This window comes from Aethina tumida, chromosome 1 (assembly GCF_024364675.1).
Source record: "Aethina tumida isolate Nest 87 chromosome 1, icAetTumi1.1, whole genome shotgun sequence".
In the NCBI taxonomy this organism is placed as follows: Eukaryota; Metazoa; Arthropoda; class Insecta; order Coleoptera; family Nitidulidae; genus Aethina; species Aethina tumida.
In genome coordinates, this window is record NC_065435.1 from 842,562 (window position 1) to 866,404 (window position 23,843).

Consider the following 23,843-nt stretch of genomic DNA (forward strand, 5'->3'; position numbering starts at 1 on the left):
CCAGTACTGTACATTATACGTGTATCCGTTTATTTTTCCCGTTTTCAAAAAATATTAATAATCAATAATTATTGATGTGGTGCGTTAATTTTTTGGAGCAGAGTATCAGCGACTAACGGACCATAAACCATTCATTTCACTTCGAGGAGGTTACCTAGTTGCAATTGAACTGCAACCACCTCGAAACACACTGACACAAGTCCTGTAGCAATTTTAAAAACTCACTCTCGATTTCCTGTCGGTCATCAGTTCGGTGGTGTGCTGGTCGTCGGAGTTGAGGGATGCGGAGCACGGGTCTCTGTATCTGGATGGACAGGCGCACAGCGGTTGGGTCCAGTTTAATCTCACGTAAACGGCATTGCACACCTGAAACGAATCGGATTACGTTTATTAATTATAATGACGTTCATTGACACGCATCGAATATCTATCTCCACAGATGGATTTCGAGATTTCCTTTAAACACTTGAAAATAATTACACATCCTGTTAAACATTAACGGGCTACGCACGTTCAATATTTTCATTTCACACATCGCGATTGTTTCTGCATAACCGTAAACAACATTAACGAGTTCAATTCTCTTATGGCACGCATAGATAAATCTTTAGGTTGAATATTTAATGCAACGATTTTTTGCTTGATACTTACTTGTTGGATAGCACATTCTGGTAACAGATAAATATGTTGGTTGTGTGGATAATAGTGGTACTTGGTGGGCTTAACTAAGGCAGCACTGGCTCCAGCTGGCAGTGGAATTAAATTCTGTAACAAAAGGAAATTCTCTTACAATTTTTACTCCAGATGCAGCAAATCGTTCAAAGTTGTCTTAATGCCTTGTACAGCTTAAATTGTCCTGTCGATTCATTCAATTATAATTGAAAAATGACGTTTAAAATTCTTTATGGGTCTGTAATTCTTGAATTTATATGACGATTGTTTGGTTTAAGCTCATCTATAAGGTACTCGGATGTTTCAAGGATTCATATTTAATTCACGTTTTACTTACGAATGCTGTAATTGATGGTTACTCAATAAAACAATAATGATCTATAATTTTTCCTTTAAATCGTGTTAACAGCTAAAATGAATATAAATTATGGTTATTATGGGTAAATTACAGTGTGAAAATGTTATATTAATAATTTTCAATTCTGTAATTGATTTCGTGTAACCTAAGGTTAAGCCTTAACAGATTTATATACGTGTTGAAAGGAACTTTGTATCGTTACTTTAAAATATCCTGGCACTGATTATAATTCAATACTAGCATTGAGTGATGGTCGAAACATTGAGGTTGTCAGTGAATTATAGTAAAAGAATCAAATTTTTAGGCAAACTGATTAAAAATTTGTGTTCTGGGTAGCAATGACCTAATCATTTTATCAAACCAAAGTTGATTGCATATTTGTGACTGTAGTTTTTAGTCAAAAATTAAAAGTTTAGAGTTCTAAATATATTTTTTTAAAGAATTCTGTAGATTAAAATATAACATATGACAGATGAGCAATATTCAACTAAATTTATATTGACAGTCCCTTAAGTTTCCTTCATTTACAATCCCAGATAGTTATAATTCAGAAATCAAATGAAAAAATTTTATTTTTAGGAGCTGAAGAAGTGTCGGTTACATTAATGAACATTTCCTCATGTATTCCAAACGGTTCTTGATCGTAATAATTAGTTAATCATCACAAATAATTATAAAAATCCAATCAAATTATACAATAAGTACCATAAGTGCTACAAGTGTTAAGTGTCTTAATTGCATAATCTCATGCCATATGTTCTTTGTCATTCCAGATATTGAAGTAACTGTATTAGTTTCATTGTACTTTTACTTTTTAATAAGCATAATTTCCCAAAAAACGATCCAGATTTTAAAAGTATCAATTATATAATTAGCCGAAATAAGAATAATTTTTAACACTCGAGGGAAATGTATATAATTATATCGGAATTACTCTTAACGTAGATACATACTTGCTACGAGTCCAACTGTACATTGAATTACTTATTATTTCCTTATTTGTATTGATTGAAGTTGATTATAAGGTATTCTCAATTTGATCCTTTGTCATTTAACTACACTGTATTCATCCGTTAGTTTTCGTCCATTGTACAATTTAAGTTTGTTTTAAAGATATTAAATATTTTGTTCGAGTGGTAGGTAGAAAATGATCACAACTAATGATCGATGTGTTTGCGTTTCAATAAAGAAAATCGTAATTATTTGTGTGCAGAATTCACCAACCACACAGATATTACTTATTCGTTTTTTCTGAAACATAATGCCTTGTGGTTTTAATGGCAGTCATCAAAAATCTATCAGACACTACTATAAAAAGTGATTACTTGTGTCGGCCATTATCTTCTACCAGTTTAATGTTAAACATATTTTAGATTTCAGAATTTAATTACGTTTAGAGGGACAGGGGAAAAAGTAAAAAGGCGAAGTTGTTTTATATTTTATTGTTGGTAATGCGGCACTTACATTATCAACACTGTCAGTTGGCAACGTGTTTTAAAGAGTTTCTAAATTGGTAGTGGATGTTAACATTACTTGCAGCGTCTCCAGTTTCAGTAATTGGCACTGAAGGCGTAAAATATATTCTTTAATACGCTATGACAGACGAGCAATATTCATGTACTCCCTACAGCTAAATTTATGTTGACAGTCCCTTTAGTTTCTTTCATCTGCTGTAAAATAGTGGTCCGATGCATTGTTCATTGCCGTGGCACACCTTAAATACCCACATCGTTTCTATATCGACACGAATCTTCTACCAAAAATTGTCCACGCCAGTGTACGAGTTGCTTTAATTTCTTTATTGTACAAAACTAATTGACAATGAGTTTTAGAGTTCAAAATGCATTTTTTAAAGAATTCAGTAGGTTCAAATATAATTTATTTTCTAAGGAAGCTTTTAAAAATTGATACTAAATATAATTTTATACAATTTTCCACTCACAACCCTTAAAATAATTCATTTATATTAATTTTTAGTTGCTTTGTTGTCGAAAACTCTACTCAGAATTAATTTTTGGATTTTCCAACTATACAATTTTATCAAACCAAATTTGATTGCATATATTTCTGACCATAGTTTTTAGTCCAAAAACAAAAGTTTTACACCTCTAAATTTTATTTTTAAAGAATTCTGTATATTAAAATATAATTCATATTCACGGGAAGTTCTCAAAAAAATCTAAGTTGTATTTTGGATAATTTTGTACTTATATTGACAGTCCCTTTAGTTCCCTTCATTTACAATCACACAGAAAATTGTTCAAGCCTGTGTACGAGTTGCTTTAATATCTTTATATACAAACACCATTTTATTGCAAAAATAATTGACAATGATTTACGTAGATTGTAGTTAAGTCGTTTGTGATGCAAAATCCTGAGAACTACTAATTACAAGCAACTGCCTTTGAGCGAAAATCGAAACAAGAATGTTTATACCAGAACCGGATCTTATATAAATATATATTAAGCACTTTTATTTATTTTGTATCTACTGGATTATTACGATTTTAATGCTGCCTATTATCTATTTTAGGATACATTGTTGCATTGTTGTTAAATGCTAAATGCAAAATATCTGTAATAAACATTAAACGAAAGTAATATTAAATGTCATTCAGTGCAAAAATCCAGCAAACAATTTTCTACCACAAAAACCACAACATGTCCATAGGTATGGATATAAGAATGGTTAACGGATGTTTTTCTGCCGTCAATCATATCGATGTAATTCCAGTGGTTAATCTTTCAAGTCTCAATCCCGGAATCGTATGATATGATAAATTAAAATGATGGAACATTTGCGATGCAAAAATCAACTTACTATAACTGCAAAATTCGCGTTGCTATTCGATATTCCGTCAGATAAAATCTTCGGCTTGGCGGTCGTGCACCGCTAAATTTAAACACAACAGGATAATTAAGTTGATGAACATGACAAATTGTGTTCGAAACTACAAAACGTAACTTACTTCTGGCCCCATTGTTAACACAACAATTGTTTCAGCAACTGCTTTCCAATTATCGATCAGCACTTTTTACTCGCCTTATTTTCCGGACGCGGCCGCGGCCGCGGCCAGATTAACATCTCCGACATCACAACTTCGCAATTCCTCTTATTGTTTTGCGATCTCAAAAATTACCACCAGCAAACCATGGATATGTTAATTATGAATTTTTTAACTTTCTTACACGTTTCAGTCGTGTTTTGGAGTTGGATCGTTGATGAATTCATTACGTTAAAATAGAATGTATCCTCTTGGAAAGTACTCAAACATTAATTCTGAATACAGTTTTCGATAGTTTTCTATTTTTTTTATAAAAAGTTTTTGATGGTTTTGTTTTTTTATCGAAAACTCTGCTCAGAATTAATTTTGGAAATTCCTAAGAAGATATAACTAATTTAAAGAATTTTTAGACTGAATAAAAATTTCTTCTTGGCAACAATGATGGGTCCATGTTGTTTTCAAAAACCACTAGTTTAAGAATTTTTCTATTTTTTAAAAAAATTAGTAGATTAAAATATAATTTAACTTCTTGGGATGTCTTCAAACTTTAATTTTATGGAGAATTTTGGATAAAATCCTATTCACAACTCAAAAATAACTTAATTATATTAATTTAGTAGATTAAAATATAATTTATCTTATTGGGATGTCTACAAACTTTAATTTTAAGCAGGATTTTGTAACTCTAAAAATAACTAATTTATAATAAATTGTTTTGTTTAAAAAATTTCCCAAGAAAATATAACTAGGTATTTAAGAAATTTTTAGACAAACTAAATAAAAAATTGTGTTCTTGGCAGCAATGATCGAAACATTTTATTTAACCAAATTTAATTGGACCATAGTGTTTTCAAAAATTACTAGTTTAAGAGTTTTAGATACAATTTTTAAAGAATTTAACAGGTTAACATATAATTTACCTTCTTGGGATGTCTTCAAACTCTAATTTAAGGAGAGTTTGGATAGCTTTCTATTCACAACTCTCAAAAATTAAATCTAAGCAACAATTATGGACAACTTTCAACTACAACTCTAAAAATTTGTAGTAATGTTAAAGTTGCTTTGTTTGTTATCGAAAATTGTTTAGTATTAATTTTTGGATTTCCCAAGAAAAAGTTTATTTATTTTTCCTTCGGCAGAACTATTCAAATATTGTGTAGAATAGAAGTTTCCTTGAAAATAGTGAATTTGAGCCACGCCACTGGTAGTTGGTGGTAGATCCACATATTGCACATCTCATGCACTTTATAAAGAATGATCGAAATGGTAAAATGCCAAGGACGGCGAAGTCACGATTCATCTTTCATATAGTGGCGCAACGCCATACTATAGGTACGCTGCTATATAGTATATAGTGTGCTATGTTATGCCGTGCTATGGTATCCGATGCCGCCTTGATGTAAACGATAATTACAGTCGCGTTGTGGGCATTCTGCACTCTGCACTCCGCTTTCTTCCCTCTGTTCTCTGTTCTCTGTTCTTCGTCGTAGTTTGGTCTTCTCCTTTCTTATTTGTGGCGGAGATGAGCCGGAGATGAGCCGGAGATGAGCCGGAGATGAGCCGAAGATGAGCCGGAGATGAGCCGGGTGATCGAAAACAAACCAATCTCGGCGAAATGTGTCCGAGGCAATCGGATCGAGAAACGCGGAAATCGTTCGACAGACGCCACTTCACTTATTCTTCGGCCATACGGCCGTACGGTCATACATCCATACTTAGACCTTCACATTTTTCATAGCTTAAAAATTGGTTTCCGTGATATTCGATTTGACCCAGATTATCTCGCCGTTAGTGCACTTACAATTCCGACACGTCTTATTATTTCATTACGTCTCATTATTCAACAGGATGATATATGAAAACGCAGATCGAAACAGCAAAATTTAATTACGGTTTCGATTAATCACACTTGATCGGGACATGTGAATTGTGCACAGTTTGTTCGTTGTTGGCACCGAAATCAGTCCATGCGACTGAAATCGGAGGATGTTTGTGTGCAATGTGGGGCAACATTCTTGTAAAATCTCTCATCGTGTAACAAAATTAAATGCAGATACGCAGTGTATTGTTTAAATTTCGATTTGTCACGAAATCTATTGTTTTGAATAATTTTATGTAATCACTCCAACACGACTGCATTTACTTCGAGAAATAGACTAAATAACTTTCGATAACATATCTGACTTCTAAAATGGTATGTCGATTTACAGAGAAATTCCAATATCCAACAGTTCTTTTGTTGCTACCGCAAAAGGATTACACTTATTTGCACGAACAAAAATGGATATTAAAATTACAAAATTATATATTTATATTTTCTCTATTACTCTGCAACATTTCATTTATTATTTTCCAATACAAAATATTAAAAACTACTAAAAATATGATTCAAACTATATTTCTAGTCCAACTAAGTGATATATAACTTAAAAAATAATTAATAAATTTGTGAAATTCAAAAAACTAAAAATGGCTAATCAAATTTAAATAAAAAATTTAATGTAAAAAAACTAAGATTAACAATTTAACTTTATATATTTTAATTAATTATCTAAATGTTTGTAGAATTAAAAAGTGGGGGTTCCCTTTGAATAAATAATGTTAATTTCACTTTTGGTTGAATTGTGTAATGTAACTAGAATTGAAAATTAAAAAAAAGGATTGATTCATTGTTTCAACTGCATCCAAAATTTCAGATTATGCAGATTATTACTTTCAGTTTTCTATAAACCTCTAATTAATCTGTTAGGTTGGGTCGTCCTGCATATTAATTGCATTGTGGGTTTTAAAATATGCAATTAATTTTGCTGCCACTATTTATAATTTATTTTCATTTTATTTGAACTGCCGTTTTCTTTCTCTGTTGCAACAACCATTTAAATTACAGTGGACACATTTGTACAAATAATTGGCGTACCTTAATTATTTCACTTTGGTAAATTGAACGTTACTTTGATCCTTCGGTTTAGTAGTTTATCTGCGGCGACCACACAGATCTCAAATTAATGGTTTTCAGTCTCTAACAGTGCTCGGATAATAAAGTCAACGTAATAAATACATGTTTACGATAGCAGATTTAATTAAAAACTGTTAATTAGTTCACTTTCAATTTATGATCCTTTATAATAAGTTTTATATATTTATTTATTAAAATATACCTTAAAATGGTCGGTGCAACCTGATTACATCAATATTATGAAATGCGTTTTATTTGTTAAATAGCCAATTACTATATAATAATAATTAAGTCATTCATTCATTTTAATGTCTAGATTAAAGCGAATGTTTACAGGTACTTAAACCTAACTGTCAATGTTATTATTATTGTATGAATAAATAGTATTCATTTAGCATTTGGCATTTCAAGCAATATAGTCGTAAATACTATTTATAACCAGCATTAACTTAATTGTTATGCGAAATCTTTGATTTTTTATTATAGTTAATAAAAATTTACGGTGAGAGATGTTAAGTTAAGGTTTTCCTTTCGGTTTGTCTTTATTAAAATAGTTGAAAATGTTGTAATGGCTTCATTTCCGTTTAACATTGACGCAAGTTGTTCTCATCTATTATAAATGATCGAATCAATTTTGTACTCAAACTGTGATTATTGCTTAGAAAAACATTGCAGGTGAAATGATCAAAACTGACATGTAAATAATGAGCAGGTCGATTAAAACCTTTATAATTGTATAGGACGTGTTGTATCTTATCCCGTACATACCTCTTACCCGACCATTTTGATCTGAATAATTTAAGTAATTGCCGTTGAATTGATGGAATAATTGCGAAATTCGTTTCGTCAACGTATAAAGAAAAATGTTAACAAACATGAATATATGCATATGCTCATTTCCTGATCTTAACATAATTCCACTTATTTCAATAGACAAGGCAGGCAATAAATAAAAGTTTTTCAATTAATTTCTCAATGGATAACTGTTTTAACTTGGGAAAATCTATGTTAATTGATCTTGTTGTGTTTATGCTCGGGTTAATTTCACCATAAATTTATTTCTTAAGTAGATATCCGCACCAGTCTTTAACACATGTAGGTACGATTCACACCCAATAACTTAATCATAATCAACATACACGTCAATGCATTTTAAATCATAATAATAAAATTAATAAGGAATATTTATTCAATAAATTATAAAAGTTAAAAATATTTAATGTAATAATAATAAAATCTCTAACAATAACAACAAAAACAATAAAATAAATTAAAATTTTATTTAAGGAAACAAAGCTCAATTTGTGTATAAAAGATTTTCTCTTCTTTGTTTATAAATAAAATAAATTATGTAATTAATATTTACAGTGGTGGAAAAAAGTATGGGATATTTTTAAAAAAATGGCGGAAGCATTATGATTTTGGGCTGTTTTTGATCCAAAATTGGATCCTTGGTTCAAGTGAAGAATAAAAATGTCCGATAAAAGGACGATTAGAATGTTTGGGAAACACAAAAGCAGAAAACTATAAAAGCATGGTTGCCTAACTTCTTTTGTGTTACCAAAAGCTAGAGTGTATTATGTCGTTAAAAACTCATTTCCTGGATTCTTATCTGGATTATTTTCAGAAAATTTGTGGTAATTTAAGTAATGAGCACAGTGAGAGAATCTATCAGGGTATTTCAAAGATGGAAAGAAGTCATGAGGGAATGTGGAACTCTGAGATGTTAGCCAGCTGCTCCTGACCTGTTACTAGAATATTTATTTCCAGCTTAATTTAAATTAAATTTAAAGAAAATCATATCAGTGAACACAACTAAAACAAGGGAAACTATAAAAGTTAAAAATATATATATTTAATGTAATAATAATAATAAAATCTCTTTCAGTGGTGAAAACAGTATGGGATGTTTTAAAAAAATGGCGAAAGCATTATGGTTTGGGGATGTTTTTCTTCATCCTAAGTTGGATCCCTGGTTCAAGTAAAGGGTAAAATGGATCATTTTCAATACATGCTGAAAAATACCATCTTTCCATTTGCCGAGGAAGAGATACCACTTCACTGGATATTTCAACAAGACAACGATCCCAAACACACGTCTAAAATTATTAAAGAGTGATTTCTAATGAAAAATGACAGGAAATATAATCAGGGATCAGATTATCAGGATCGAAGTGTGGTTGTTTAAGTTGGATTCTATATTTTTTAACTTATGTGTAATGCTACTGATACATTATTTTTATGTTATTTTCTTTTCTGTGAGATCACTCAAATACTCAAATATAATTAATGAGTTGTGAATAAAATTTGCTTGGTTTTATTAAGATTTCTAACCTTTGTTTACTGTTGTAACATTTACAGCACACACAAACTAAACTTGAACGCAACAATTAATGACAACGCATAAATAAAACACAATTGATTGAGGTTAACGTTAGGTTTAAATATTTTGTTCGTTTCAAAATTAATCACCCAAACATAATGGCATACAAAATCCCATTATTCCGATCAATTAAAAGAGTAATTGGGAACGCAGTGATTAGTTGAATGGTAGGTAGGTTACACAGGATCAAAGCACGATTAACAACAAAATGCACTGTTCCACTTCCGTTTCTTAATGTCAGCCTTTTTATTTGGTTGCTCACCGACCATCTGCAAGCTGCCTGCTCAGGTAGCTGTGTATCCTGGATTTAGAATTCGATTTGAATTTTTTAACACATCATAAATTTATACCGTCCGCAATGATGCATTGAAACCGGCCCGTTCAAGCATACATAATGAAATTAAAAGGTGTAGTGACATACAGGAATAACTGGTCTTCCACAAATATCGAGATTACAAGAAAGAAGTATTGTTTTAAATAAATAAATAAATAAATAAATAAATAAATAAATAAATAAGCGGAGAAATGGATGTAAATCGGGCATAAATCGAGTGGATATTTGTGTGGGTTTGAAAAAGGATTGAGCGTTTTCTATTAGCATGGTGATGTTGGTTCCCAAGTCAAGGAACACCGGACTAAACGGTAGCTTGTCGTCTATTTAATGTTCATGCTCGGCGCATATCTGAATAGATCGACGAGCACGTATAACATGTGGATGTTGGATGTTGGATGTTGGATGTGTCTTCTTTTGCTGTTCGCCTTTTATCTCGTGCCCATTTTCCGCCTAACATTGACATGAATCGCGCAAGATTCTATCTGGCTACTTTTTTATTTTCGGTCCATCATTGACGAAATGTTTCTAACGTTCAGCCGTAAATGTAGGTTCTGTGATCTGTGAAACTGAGCGACTGAGAAACCGAGATTGCCGGGACATCCTGGATATTAAAACCGCTAATTAATTAATATGAGTGTGACAGTGTAAATTTATAATGCATCTAGTTCGGAACAAAATGCAGTCTTTCCTGTCACGTTATTTGCTAACCGCACCTTTGCCTACATTTCACAACCGCCTTACTTGTAACTACTTAATAAGGTATTATAACTTTGGAAATATAATCTTGCACATCACATTTTAAACTGCAAAAGCAAATTCCTTAAACACAAGAAATTTAATAAGATTATTTTGGAAAGTTTATTGAATCGTATCTGCTGTACGGGTTAAGATTGTCACTTTAATTAATAAACAAATATAATAAATCATAAAAAGTAAAAAATATATAAGAATGATATTAGACAGATATTAGAAATCCAATCTTATTGCACAGTTTTTTTTTTGGGGTTTTTAATTCAGAAAATGAAGGTTGAGCTTAACAATTTGTGACCATTAAGCAAAATAAAATTTTATTTGGCTGTGTGGATGTAAACAGTTTTCTCGTACTTTCCTTAACAACTTAATTTTTTTAAATTGGATCTTCAAAATTAATATTATGCAATATAATTATTTCTATTTTTAATAGAAACAAGAAATCTATCTAATTTATCTAGTTGCACCTTTTGCTACGGTGTTTAATGTATTTTAATTCAGATAATGAACGTTCAGCTAAATAAATAGTAACCATTAATGTTAAAAATATGCGAAAACTTATTTCTATATTTGGACAAGCATGCTTGTTATTATATTATCTTACACAATTATTTTATAAAGTTCTCTGTGATTACATCTCCTTTTAGTCTCTTTTGATGCATCTGTACGTCGCAAGTACAAATGGGTAAGAGAGGTAATATAATAAGGGATATGCATTATTCCAGAAATAAGTGTGATTATTGGTTAAATTGGATTCAATATTTTTGATCTTGTATGTAAATTATTTTTAGTACTACTTAGTTAGGATGTCTCAATCAAATCATTTGATTTTCATTAATATATAAAAATATAATAAAGGATAAATCATAAAAGAGTTAAATAAAGAATGCAATAATATATTACAAAATAATAATAAAATACATTAACATAGTAATAACAAATTTTAAGAATGAACAATTAGACAAATTAAAATTTTATTTAATGAAACATGGCTCTGTTTGGGCGTAAAAAGTTTTCTCCTACTTTCTTTAACAATTTAATTTTTATAATTAGATCCTGAAGATCCTGATATTATGTAATATAACTATAATTACCAAATCCATAATAATAGCCACTTTGTATTTTGTTAAGCTGGCATGAACCTTCCCAGAAAGGCGTAGGTTTGTGACGCTGCCTAGTCCAGTCTAGTTCCTAAACCTTTGTTCATTTTTTAAAAAGTGTTTTACCATCAAGAACTTTGTAATTCTATTTCTGTTTTTAATAGAGATAAGAAATCCAATTTATTTTGTTGCACAGTTGTTTTGTTAGGGTTTTCAAGGTATTTTAATTAATTAAAAATATGCGAAAATTTATTTCTATATTTGGACAAGCATACTTAATATTATCTTACACAATTATTTTATAAAGTTCTCTGTGATTAAATCTTCTTTTAGCCTATTTTAATGCTTTGAACATACGTTGCAAGTACAAATGAGTAAGAGAAGAAATATAATGAGATAAAATGAAGTGTAAATTCAACATTAATATATAAATATATAATAAATGGTAAACCATAAAATTGCTAAAAAAAGTCAATAATATATTAAAAAATAATAATAAAAACATTAACACAGGAATAAAAATTTTAACAATGAACAATTAGGCAAATTAAAATTTTGTTTAACGAAACATGGCTCTGTGTCTAAAAAGTTTTCTCTTAGTTTCTTTATCAACTAAATTTTTTTAATTAGATACTATAATTTTTTTAATTAGATAACCTTAACAATTCCTTGTTGCATTTTGTTAAGGTTTTTTAAGTATTTTAATTGTGAAAATGAACGTTCAGCTAAGTCCATTTTTTATACTTTTTTGATGCCTTGAAGATAGGATACACGTACAATAGGGGAAGATAAGAAATATAATTATATAATATAATATATAATATTATATATAATTCCAAAAATTATTTTAAATGCTTCTATCTGGGTATCTCCACCAAAACATTTAGCTTTTTTTCTGTAATTAATTGCAGAGCACCTCTAAATCACACATCTTTTTGTGTAGACAAGCCCAAATCATAGAATAATAAATATGGTTAACGACGTTTCTTTTAAACACTATTGAATATAAAAGAAAAAAAATCTTAAAATACTATCACTGTATTGAGTGTGGTAACGGTTACAGTATTATATGAAATTAAATTGTTCTGTACTGACGTCGTGGTATTCCCGGAATCCTAACCACCAAAATCTTACCATGAAAGACAAACGTTATCGTTATATTCATTCATATATAAATGATAAGTTTCTTGGATGAAATCTGTGTTTTATGAAGATTCTTAATATCTTTAACATTTACAATTTATTACCATAAATCTGAGTAATGAACATTTCCTTTCAAGTTTGAAGTAGAACGAAATGTTTAAGAGTGCCGGTTTAAACACAATTTTAATAAAAAAATCAGGAATCTCGAAATCAAACTGAACAAAAAAAAAAAAAGAAATTAGTTCATAAGATATCCGTTAGTTTTAATTACAAGGTTTGTAAGAAATGAAAAGAAAATTATCTAGACAGCATAATAATCGCCTGTTAAAAATTAAACTAACTCCTGATTTCCTGAAATATACTATTAACTAAATAAACTCAATTAAAGCTTTTAATTTTAATGGCATGCGATGATATGTTTCCGTTATAGAATATTTATTTACTAATATAATTACGAACACAATAGACAAGTAATTATACGATAACATTATTGTTCTCCACTTCATCTGTATCATGTTGTTTAAATCGTTTTGCATTTCCTTATTCCTGATTCCCATTACGTAAGTTCTCGATTAAAAACTCGCGTAAACGTTATTGACAGAATTTTATAACATTTTCACACATCAACTAACTAACTGATCGAGTTTGATTCATCACAATGTGGGAACAATCTGGTTGTGATCAGATGTTACATCTTGAATAGAGACCGTGGATAATTGTTACAATTTAAATATAAAAAATGTTCAGTTATCTTCCTTATATCCGTCCGTCTGAAGAAAAAGTTATACATAATTGATTAGGTTATTGCTTATAACTGCAAATTTTCTATTTTTATTATTTACGTTCAATTCAGTCTTGTAATTAAAGCGTTAAAATTTTCACTTTATGTTTCCCCATTTGCATAACACGACCGTTTATGATTTTTATGATGATACAAAATTATAGTGATAATTATTATTGATTGGCTTTTACAAAATTTGTCAAATTTTGACAACACTAGTAATCTGGGATGTTTAATTTTTTTACAAGTGAAATGTTAATTTTCACCTTCTAAATTCAATAATTTAAAATTTGAAATAATAATTTTATTTATTTAATTGCTTATTTTCAATTTTTTGTGCTTAATTTTTTAAATTTTATAAAAATAAAATAATAAAATAATTTTTATTCATTTTTTTCTTAATTTATTATTCCTATGTAGTTCTGATAGACGAAATTTGAATAAAAACTGAAAATGTAACGAAAGAAATATATAAAAATACCATATAGCAGTAGACTTAAATTTATGTTTTTTTTTTTCATCAGAATTTTTCCATTTTTTATCGAATTTTGGTTTGCTAGGCCTTGAAATATTTTTAATTGATTAAATTAACGATTAAAAATGTAAAATTTGATATATTTTAATTATTTATTGTTGGAAAAATGGTTAAATGTGGATAAGTAGATAATTTAGGCATCAAATTAGGAATTTTGAAGAACTGTAATTCAGTAGCTTCCTATCCAAAACGAATTATATACCGTTGGATGCATAACTTAATCACCTTTCTGACGACATTATTATTAATTACAATAGGGCTTGCCGTTAATTCTGGATGCCGCTTTAAGTAAAGTAATAAACTGAAAAACACAAATTTGCCATTATCTGTGTTATTCTATGTTATTCTCTGTGATTGTTTCACTATTGATTACATTAATTTCTTACAGCAACCATCATTAGTTCTAAGAAATTGTATACGCAAACTTCGAATATTAATCATTCGATTTTTATAAATGAAAAGACAGTTATTTCTAAACTTAAACAATAATTTATGATAAGCATGTACTACGTACTTAAATACTTAAATATTAATTTTAATAAATCTTTCCTCCTTTGTTCCTTCTAAAAGTTTCGCTCGAATAAATAGTATTGAATGGTCATGATGTACGTGTGTATAAATCGAAAAGTTTAAGACAACGATTTGTTTGTTTTGATAAAAATCATGAGCGAAAGATAAATATGGTTGGTATGTTGAGAAATAAACAAAGATATAGTCGATAAAATAGCTCGGTATTAACTGAAATTATATATTATTATCGTACCAAATAGTGTACAGTTCAGTAAATTTAACAATCTTAACATCTTCTCAAATTACAAACGTGTGTCGTATTTATCTTGGACTATGCAATTAAATATTTTCCAAATGAGTAATTCGTGTTTAGCAAAGTTCAGATTAAAATAATTCCACCATTTATTATCCTTTCTCGCGGACTTACTGGCATACTGGCACAATAGTGTGTTTGATTTATTATTAACAATAGTAATCTATGGAACCCATGCAAAATGGTTGCGATTCAATTGAACAATTCATCTGCCACTTTCAGATGCCTCCTTTGTGTTAAGGGAATCATAAAATTGCCTTTCAATATCCCATACATTTGTCATTACTTTCTCACTGGTTTCAGAAACAAAAAAAAAAAAAAAATCATTTAGGATATTTTAAGGTCAGTAGGTTTCTATCATTTTTTTATCAATTATTAAAAAATTTTTTTAATGGTACTTTTTTTAATTTTATAAATTTTATTTATTAAATTTATTTTTTATGATTTTAATTAGTAGTGATTCGTTTTTTATGTTTAATTTTTTAAATACAAATTAAACAACAAATTGTAGAAAAGTTCCACAATGGTGAAAAGCAGATTAAATTGCAGTCGAGAACGATTTCCAATTTTAACAGAAGAACTACACTGGAAGGAGTTCCCAAAAGTGGTAGAAAAGGCAAGACTAACAAAGTCGTGGACAGGAAAATAAAAATGCTTGCTGCTTATGACCCTTTAACCGGCGCATCCCGCAGAAATAAAGAAATAAACGAAGTCAGTGTTTTAGTCAATACTACAAAACGAAGACTAAAGACGTTGGTCTCTATGGTAAAAAATCAGCAAAGAAGTCCTTCATTTCTGCAAAAAATAGAGCAGTGTGACTACTTTTTGTAAAAGAATAGGTGAACTGGACAGATGACAGATAATTATTCAAATTTAATGGTATTTCATGGGTGAGGAGACCAATTAATGAAAAGTATAATCCCAAGTACACTAAGTATGGTGAAGGAGACGTTAGTTAGGGTTTGGGGATGTTTTTCTAGGTTTGGCATGGGTCCGTTAAGATAAACAAGATAAAGGATCGTTTCATTTATCGTGATATTCTGGAGAATCATATGCTTCTATTTGCCGAAGATGACATATGTTTAAGGAAGACCTTCCAGGACGATAACGAACCGAAACACACGTCTAAGTTAGTTAAAGAATGGGTCAGTTTTCAAGGAATACGTGAAGTGTCTTGGCCAACACAAAGCCCAGGCCTCAGTCCAATTGAAAACCTTTGGGACAAAATTGATGAGAAAATCCATGCAAAAAACTGTCAAATATGAATGAATGAAGAAGTTCAAAATCAGTGGAAAGAAATATCGATTATATTGACAATCTACTTAAATTAATGAAAAATGGTGTTTAGAAGTTACTGAGAATAATGGATATATATACTTAAGGTTGTTTTATTTTATAATTGCTTTACTTTTGTCCATTGCATTTTTTAAAAATAATAAATACATAACTGACATACATAAAATGATTTAGAATAATTTTAGGTCAGTAGGTGTCTATAAGTATATATATTATCAATTATTCAAGAGAAAAATAAGTAACATGATAGAGTTAATTTGTTATTTATTATGCGGTTTGTACAACAAAAGGCAACGTAATGTTGGCCTTAATGTGACAGTATTAAGAGTTAGCCGGTAACCCTAATGACGTGGAATAAAGGAATAAAAAGTTGAGGCCACGAACGAATAATTTTCCCTATATGTATAATCATGAAATAATACCGTGTTATATTTAGGTTAAACATCTAAAGATGGTATATACTGCGAAATAAATCAGCATCGTTGCTGAGTGTGGATAATTTGCATTTTCCCCTTCTGTTAATAATGACGGGAACATACAGCAAGTGACCTTTGGGAAGTTCAAGAGTTGAGGCGAATAATTTACTTTATACCCATTAGCCAGTTTTCCGAGGATATCAATGTTCCATTAACAACCACAAAGAAGCTATTGCAATAAATCCAAACATCCCAGGAAGCAATTTGTTCAAACACGGTGCTAAGCTGCTAAGCCCTCGTTTCCGTAAATCTAATATTGATTGACTTTTATTTAAGCCAATTTGCAACCGCCTGTTTATCTAACAGTATATTCACTCCTACTTTATCATTCTGCGAAGGTTCAACCACCGATAAGAATTGCGCAGAGCGTTTTCCAATGGGCCACAACCTTATTTCCCTTTCAGATTGCACAATGTACATTTTCTACCAAATTAGCACGTTTACTGTTTTCTCAGTCTCGTCATGTTGATCAAAATCAACTGGGAACAGTCTTGTTTCTTGAGTCACGACTTTGGGAGACATTAACCGATATTTTTACTTTTATCACTATGTACTAATAATCTCCTGTCATCCATTCATGCAACGCACGTTTTAATCTACATTCCGCTCTGTGATATTTTAAATAACCAACTAAGTACATAATCATTTCATGGGAAAAAATTGCATTCATCCAAATATGTTCTTGTTGTTGTTATTGATTGATTGATTAGATTGGGTGATATACGTCTATAAATTGGCACGTCGTGATTCCAGACTTGAAAAATATAATACATATAACTGTTGATAACAACAATTTTGGTTATCTTTTAAACGAGATCTCAACATGTTATTATATTTTGTGGTTTACCTTTATGGCAAAAAGACGACGTTAGTTTCGGTAGTTTTATCATGAAACAATTAACCGGAGAACAATTACATTAAGTAGGACAACAATTACCCAATTGTATCGTATGAAAAGTACAGTTAGTTTTTTATTTGGGCAATATTGCAATTGTGTAACGAGTAGATGCTGTAAAGACAATTTAGGTTAAGGAAAGTAAACCAGATTCATATTGTTCAAATCAAATCATCAGGCCCAATCGTTTAGTTCCATTGGTGCCATCATGGTAAATTGCTCACCTAACGATTAATAATGGGTATACTGACCTGTAACAATAAAAAATGCTTATTATTATTGGGTACATTGATTGTGCAAACAAGGTAATAAATAAAAAATAATTTCCTTCTAGTCATGGCAAAAGTTAAGGGCAGTGATTGATTTCGATGCAAATTTGAGTGAAATTATCGTCATTTGCGAGTGGCCTTCCTGTTTATACCTTGTTGTGGATAACTGTTCCGAGTAATCACTGCAGACTTGGACGCCACCTCCCAGATAATTGTTCGGGGCAAAAAATCTGGAATATAATTTTCCAGTGTACATTTTGCGAATGGTATTTAAATACACGCAGCCATCGAAAAAAATTGATGTACATGTTAACTGATTGATTTTATAATTTGTATAATCAGCGGTGCTTGTGACGATATGATGAAGATGATGAAGAAAGGGGGAGACACGAATCGCACACAAAACGGTCAATATTATAAATATTAACAACAACTATAACTTTCAGGAAGTCTCCACTGATAAATACCTTGAAGTTATCTGAAGTGGAAAGTTTACGTTATTAAATTATTAAAACGTTGCCAAGAGGAAACTATAGAAGATAAAATTTATTGAACACTGTATTTCATTGTAATGGCAACTTCTGTACGTTTATTGATGTTGACTTTGTGTTGTTGAAAAACTTGTGATTACTGTGTTTCTGCTCGATGATAATTTAACATTGTTATTTATTACCTATAAATTTTAATGTATATGCACATAACTTAAAATTGCCTCGCGTCTTTGAATATATTAATACGAGCAGAGGAATTTCCAAAAAAGTCCTCCAACAATTCTAATCGATTGACCCGTTTATGGTCATTTATAGCCTTAGTCTCACATACATATATGCATTAATTACTAAACTAAAATTAATGAGGTCTAGGTAATCGAATAAGGATGAATAACAATTAAGTTTTTTCATTATAATATTAGATGCAGCTATTAAATGTATATGACAAGGAAGAAGGAGTAAATTGGAAGCGAGCGTAGTAAAAAAAGATACATCAAACTGAAACCATTTACTTAAGCTTCTTACGGCATATTTCCGCATTCTGACTTAATCATATCATGATTTTCCTTTCCGATGCACGACATTTATAACATGTTCACCGTTTATTAAAATTAATTGTATTTATAGACCATCTAAATTTTGTTACTACAACATTGATTTCTTGCTTCTGGAAATTTTTCATTTCAGTCAAAAAACGGAGCAACAATCCGATACTTTATTTTTATTAATTTCTAATGTATGTTAAATTTCAACTGTTCACTTGATTTCTTACGAAAACTATTTTTTTATATTAAATTTCGATTGTTGAGTTGATTTAATTCGTTTTAGGTATGATTAATTTTGGTCTAAAACAGGGCAATAATCCAATACTCAAGAACAGAACAACCATCCAGTGTCTCTAATTATTTCTAACAATTGTTTAAATTTAATTCTTGATTATATTCTATAAATCATTATTTGTAGTTGATGTCTAAAACAAAGCAACAATCCAGTACTTCTAATTTTTTCTAATGAAATTATTTGATTTAGAAATTTTTTATTTCGGTGGAAATGTAGAACAGGAGAAGAAAGAATACAATATTTTTAATTTTTCCCAATAAACGTATAAAATTAAATTGTTTTTAAGTTGATTTATTTCTAGAAATTTTTTCTAATTTATCCAAAACTTTACCTAATAAATGTTTTAATTTAATTCTTGAGTCAATTTCTCTCAATTAACAGGATGCCCATTAATAATTATAATTCTATTTAATTTCGAATTTGTGGTCTTTATTTGTAGTGTATTTATTTTCAATTGGCCATAAAAAATTATTCATAGTTTTCTTTCCCATGTGCACATGAATTAACTCATTACTAACATTCAAATGAATAATCTTAAACAACTGGAAACCAGAGCAAAGATAATCGAAATAAAAAAAAAGAAACTGAATAGGTCACAACAAACAATTCGAAATGTGACGGGCGAATAAAGGGAGGGAAAATTTGCTGTGTACTAAGTGTGGTAATTACAGTTATTGTATATTACCTTCAATTATGATTAGCACACTTTATTACACCGGATTTCCAGAAATTTTATTGCCTAGATAAATTATGTATTTTGCTTTTATTTAGATAACGAATTCAGCAAATTACGCATGCTTTTATGTTCATTAAATATCAGGAATGTGTCAACTAATTTACTTTATTATAATTAAGGAAGTCGGTCTCAGTTTGAGGTAATTTAATATATATTGTTTACTCATCACATAAATCGTTTTCTTTGAAATTCCTGCTCTGCATTTTTTTTTGCCTAGCTTCACCCGAAGAAGCCGATCATAGGAGGTATTTGAACTTTTCTTATTTCCTTTCATAACAATCATTATTGTTTGTGTTTCGAACGGACGTTTAAAATGTTTTGCAATTACTGATGATTGCTGGTGTGTATAAAGAACAGCTTTATTTAGCCATAATGAGTTTCTAGTTAAAAATCAATACATATTGATCCTCCTCCGTCCTTATATGAAATGTCTTAATTAATATTTCTTTTAATATTATAAAATGGAATATTCCGTATTCGAATTGTTAATTCTTTAATGTTACTTTAGGTATCGACATAATAATGGTAAAATTCAGTCACAAAAGAAATACCATCAATGATATTTTGATTACATTCAATATATTTTATTTAGAATGGCTATTAACCTTCTTTTTTTGACGTGAAAAATAGAAGCAACAGACTTCCGGACATTTCATATTATTCCATATATTCAACATTTCTTCGGCTAAGAACGTTTGAACATTTAAGCGATGTTGCATGTGAATGATGGATGAATCCACGAAGACTTTGTGTAATAGTAGGTACCAAATCGAAGTATTGAAATCAATTTGCATAGTTTTCGAGCTTCCCACGTATCTCCTATCATTAATTAGTACCGTAAACGTAATGAGAGGTCTTTTAAGTACCAGCCAGACATATAAATTGTTGCCGGACTTGTTTATTTATATGAAACTGTTTCGAAACATCGCAATTAATCTGGAACATTGACGACCGATTCAATGGATTTAAGTCAATTGTGAGTTATAAAACACCGTATTAAATAGTAAGCAACCGATGAAATCGAACTTCAGCCCTCGACGATTGCTTTATTGCACGGTACTGTCAACAATGCACCGCCTCGGGCCATAAAACAACAAAACATTGCGTTTAGCTTTATAGCTATTTTACGAGTAGATTCCGCTTAGAGATGGTAAAGATGGCAATTTCATTTTTATGCGGTTTCTTCTTTAATACGCTCGTGAGTTTTGATTTTCTCAAATCCGGAACGTAAAAGTACAGTTTCGAGATATGTAAATGGTATTAAACTTAATATATATTTCTTTACTAGTGTCGTTTCAAAAGATTTACATTACAATTTATGTAAATTGGATTATCGCGACGATGATGCGGACTCATCCAAAAAGGTAATCTCCACTAACAGATGGAAAATATGCTTGTAAACTAGTTTATTTGATTTACTTCACTCATATATTATAACTATATAATCACATCTTTACTTTATTTCATTCATTCTAATTAATTTATCATATTTATGCTAATTATTCTGAAGATGAACTGTTACAAATAATATTCTCATTATAAACATTATTAGTATAATTGTGTACATATAAGTTATAATTGCCTCTTTAAATTTATTTACGATTGTTGCACAATTTTATTAAAAATGACTCGAAGGAATATAAATTCATGAATTTATGGAAGAAATATGTATATGCACTAGTGGTCATTATCAACTGTAAACTAGTATTAATTTACTATTGTTATTTTAAACAATATTATATAAACACTACTCTATTCTCTATTCAATAAAATGTTACACATGAACCCTTAAACGTTTCCCAACTTTTTTTTATTGTTTATATTGTTTTATGTTTTTGTTGTTTTTAAATTTATTTCAATATGCATTTTTTCAACCAGGACAAAAATTATTTGAATTTTAAAAAAGTTGCTCTATTTTCTACCAGTACTGTACATATAACTTTCTATGTATGTATTTAATTTAATAAATCCAATTTTTTGTGGCAAATCGTGTAATAATGTAGTGATTTATTAATTAATATATTTGTTCTAAGCTTATAAACTAAGGTGAAAATTAATCAGGTGTCGATTTTTGGATCAGTTTTGATTTTATTCAGCCAGAATAAAATTAAATAAATCATCGAAGAGAAGAGAAGAGAAGAGAAGAGAAGAGAAGAGAAGAGAAGAGAAGAGAAAAGAAAAGAGGAGAGAAAAAATTGTGGTAGGCATAGTGAAGATAAGCAAATTAGTAGGTAATAAAACAAGAGCCTTCTTCTAGCCGTATAATGACGTATTCTTAGAAGGCAAACAAAACGAAATTAAATACACAATAAGTTGTAAAGTAATTAAATCGCCGACAAAACATGTCGAGACGCGGCGCGTTGCTAGTAACATACGTTAGTTATTTATTTATAGAAACGCATAAAAGTATCGACAAATAAAATCAGCAAATTTGAAACGACAGCTTTACGGTTATTATCACGGTAGTAAATTTATGCAACCGATCTTGTACATATATTTAGTAACCGTGATATACTCTCCACTCTACGGCCTCCACTCTCCAGTCCTGTCCAAGTCCAAGTCCAAGTCCAAGTCCAAGTCCAAGTCCTAAGACGGTGGACTACGAAGCACATGCTTGGTTTGATTTATTCCGCCAGACGCATTTGTTAATGCTCTGACGTGGGACAGACATATAAAGAAATATTTTTCTGTCGTTTTATTTATGACCAAAACACATTTCCTCGGTTACCGATCTTGGTCCAAGAAATGTATGCGCTTGCTTGCTATTTTCCTACTTTTTATTCCTATTTTTAATGGGCTTGTTTTATGAGTAATTTGCCTGTTGCCTGTTGTTTGATCACATCCAATGTTTATGAAGTCTATATGGCATTACTAAATTAATTGGTGTTATTAATCTTCATTACAATGCCAAGAATGTAATCACGTACAAAGTACTAATAAAATGAATTACGATCAGGAAAAACAACGATTAATTACTATTTAATATCGACTCTAAAATATTTGCAAAAAATTATGACCATTTCCTAGTAATAATATGTAATACTTTGATCAGTATGTTCAAGTTGATTACAGATAATTATTCAACACTTTAGTACCATTACTATCTTTATATCCTTTAAAACTACTTACATATGTATATTAATAAAATCTGTTATAAAATATAATAGAAATCATACCGCCAGTCAGACCCGGATTAAGGCTCTTCGAGACTTTAAGGATAATAATTTGGTGCCCTATACCATATTCAGTACAGCACACATCTAATTTTATTTTTATATACCCAAATCAAAATATTTTTTACTTAAATTAAACAAAATACAATCAATGTGACTCAAAAGTATCCTTCGCCAAAATTCTAAAGGATAATTAATAAATTTTTATATATTATTCAGAATAATTTTGGGCATGCTCCGGATCATTATCACGCAGAAAAATCTATGTAACTGGTAAATTATGGTTGGCAAATTGTTCTATTTATTACATATATATGAAATGGTCCATTTTCTGAAAATTTTCTGTACCTATAGTCCTATACCATACCAAGAAGGGAACCCCAAACCATACTTTGTTTCAAAGTTTTTCTAGTGTATCTGCGGTTCAAATTTTTATTTGGAGGATGACGAACAGATTGTTAGCCATTGATTATATTCTTTAAACTTGCATTCGTTACTCCAAAGTACCCTTCGCCAAAATTCTAAAGGATTTTTATGTAAACTTTAGTCTTGTTCAAATATTGTTTATCGATACCAATGGTTGTTTTACTGAAATACAAACAGTCGACATCTGAGTGTTCTACTAGAAACACTGATACGGTATGACTCACTGAATTCATTTTTTATTTGTCTAGAAAAGAAGAAAGAAATTCTTTTCGTGATTCTTCCAAATTGTCTGTCTATAAAAATAGTTTTTTCTAATTTGCTATTTCTTTGACCAACTAATTCGGACTAATATGTTCGTTTAAAAACGTTTTTAAGATGTGGCAATAAACAAAAAAACATAC

At 30.0% G+C, this 23,843-nt stretch overlaps 1 protein-coding gene across 1 annotated transcript in view; it reads right to left on the reverse strand.

The window, feature by feature from the left end:
• Positions 1–23,843, reverse strand: part of LOC109594707 (uncharacterized) — a 49,443-nt gene that overhangs the window by 3,368 nt on the left and 22,232 nt on the right. Inside the window, exons 2-3 of the mRNA XM_020009948.2 lie at positions 652–765; positions 226–366 (exon numbers count right to left, since the gene is read on the reverse strand). Coding sequence (XP_019865507.2) covers positions 226–366; positions 652–765 — 255 coding nt within the window. The remainder of the gene's footprint in view (positions 1–225; positions 367–651; positions 766–23,843) is intronic.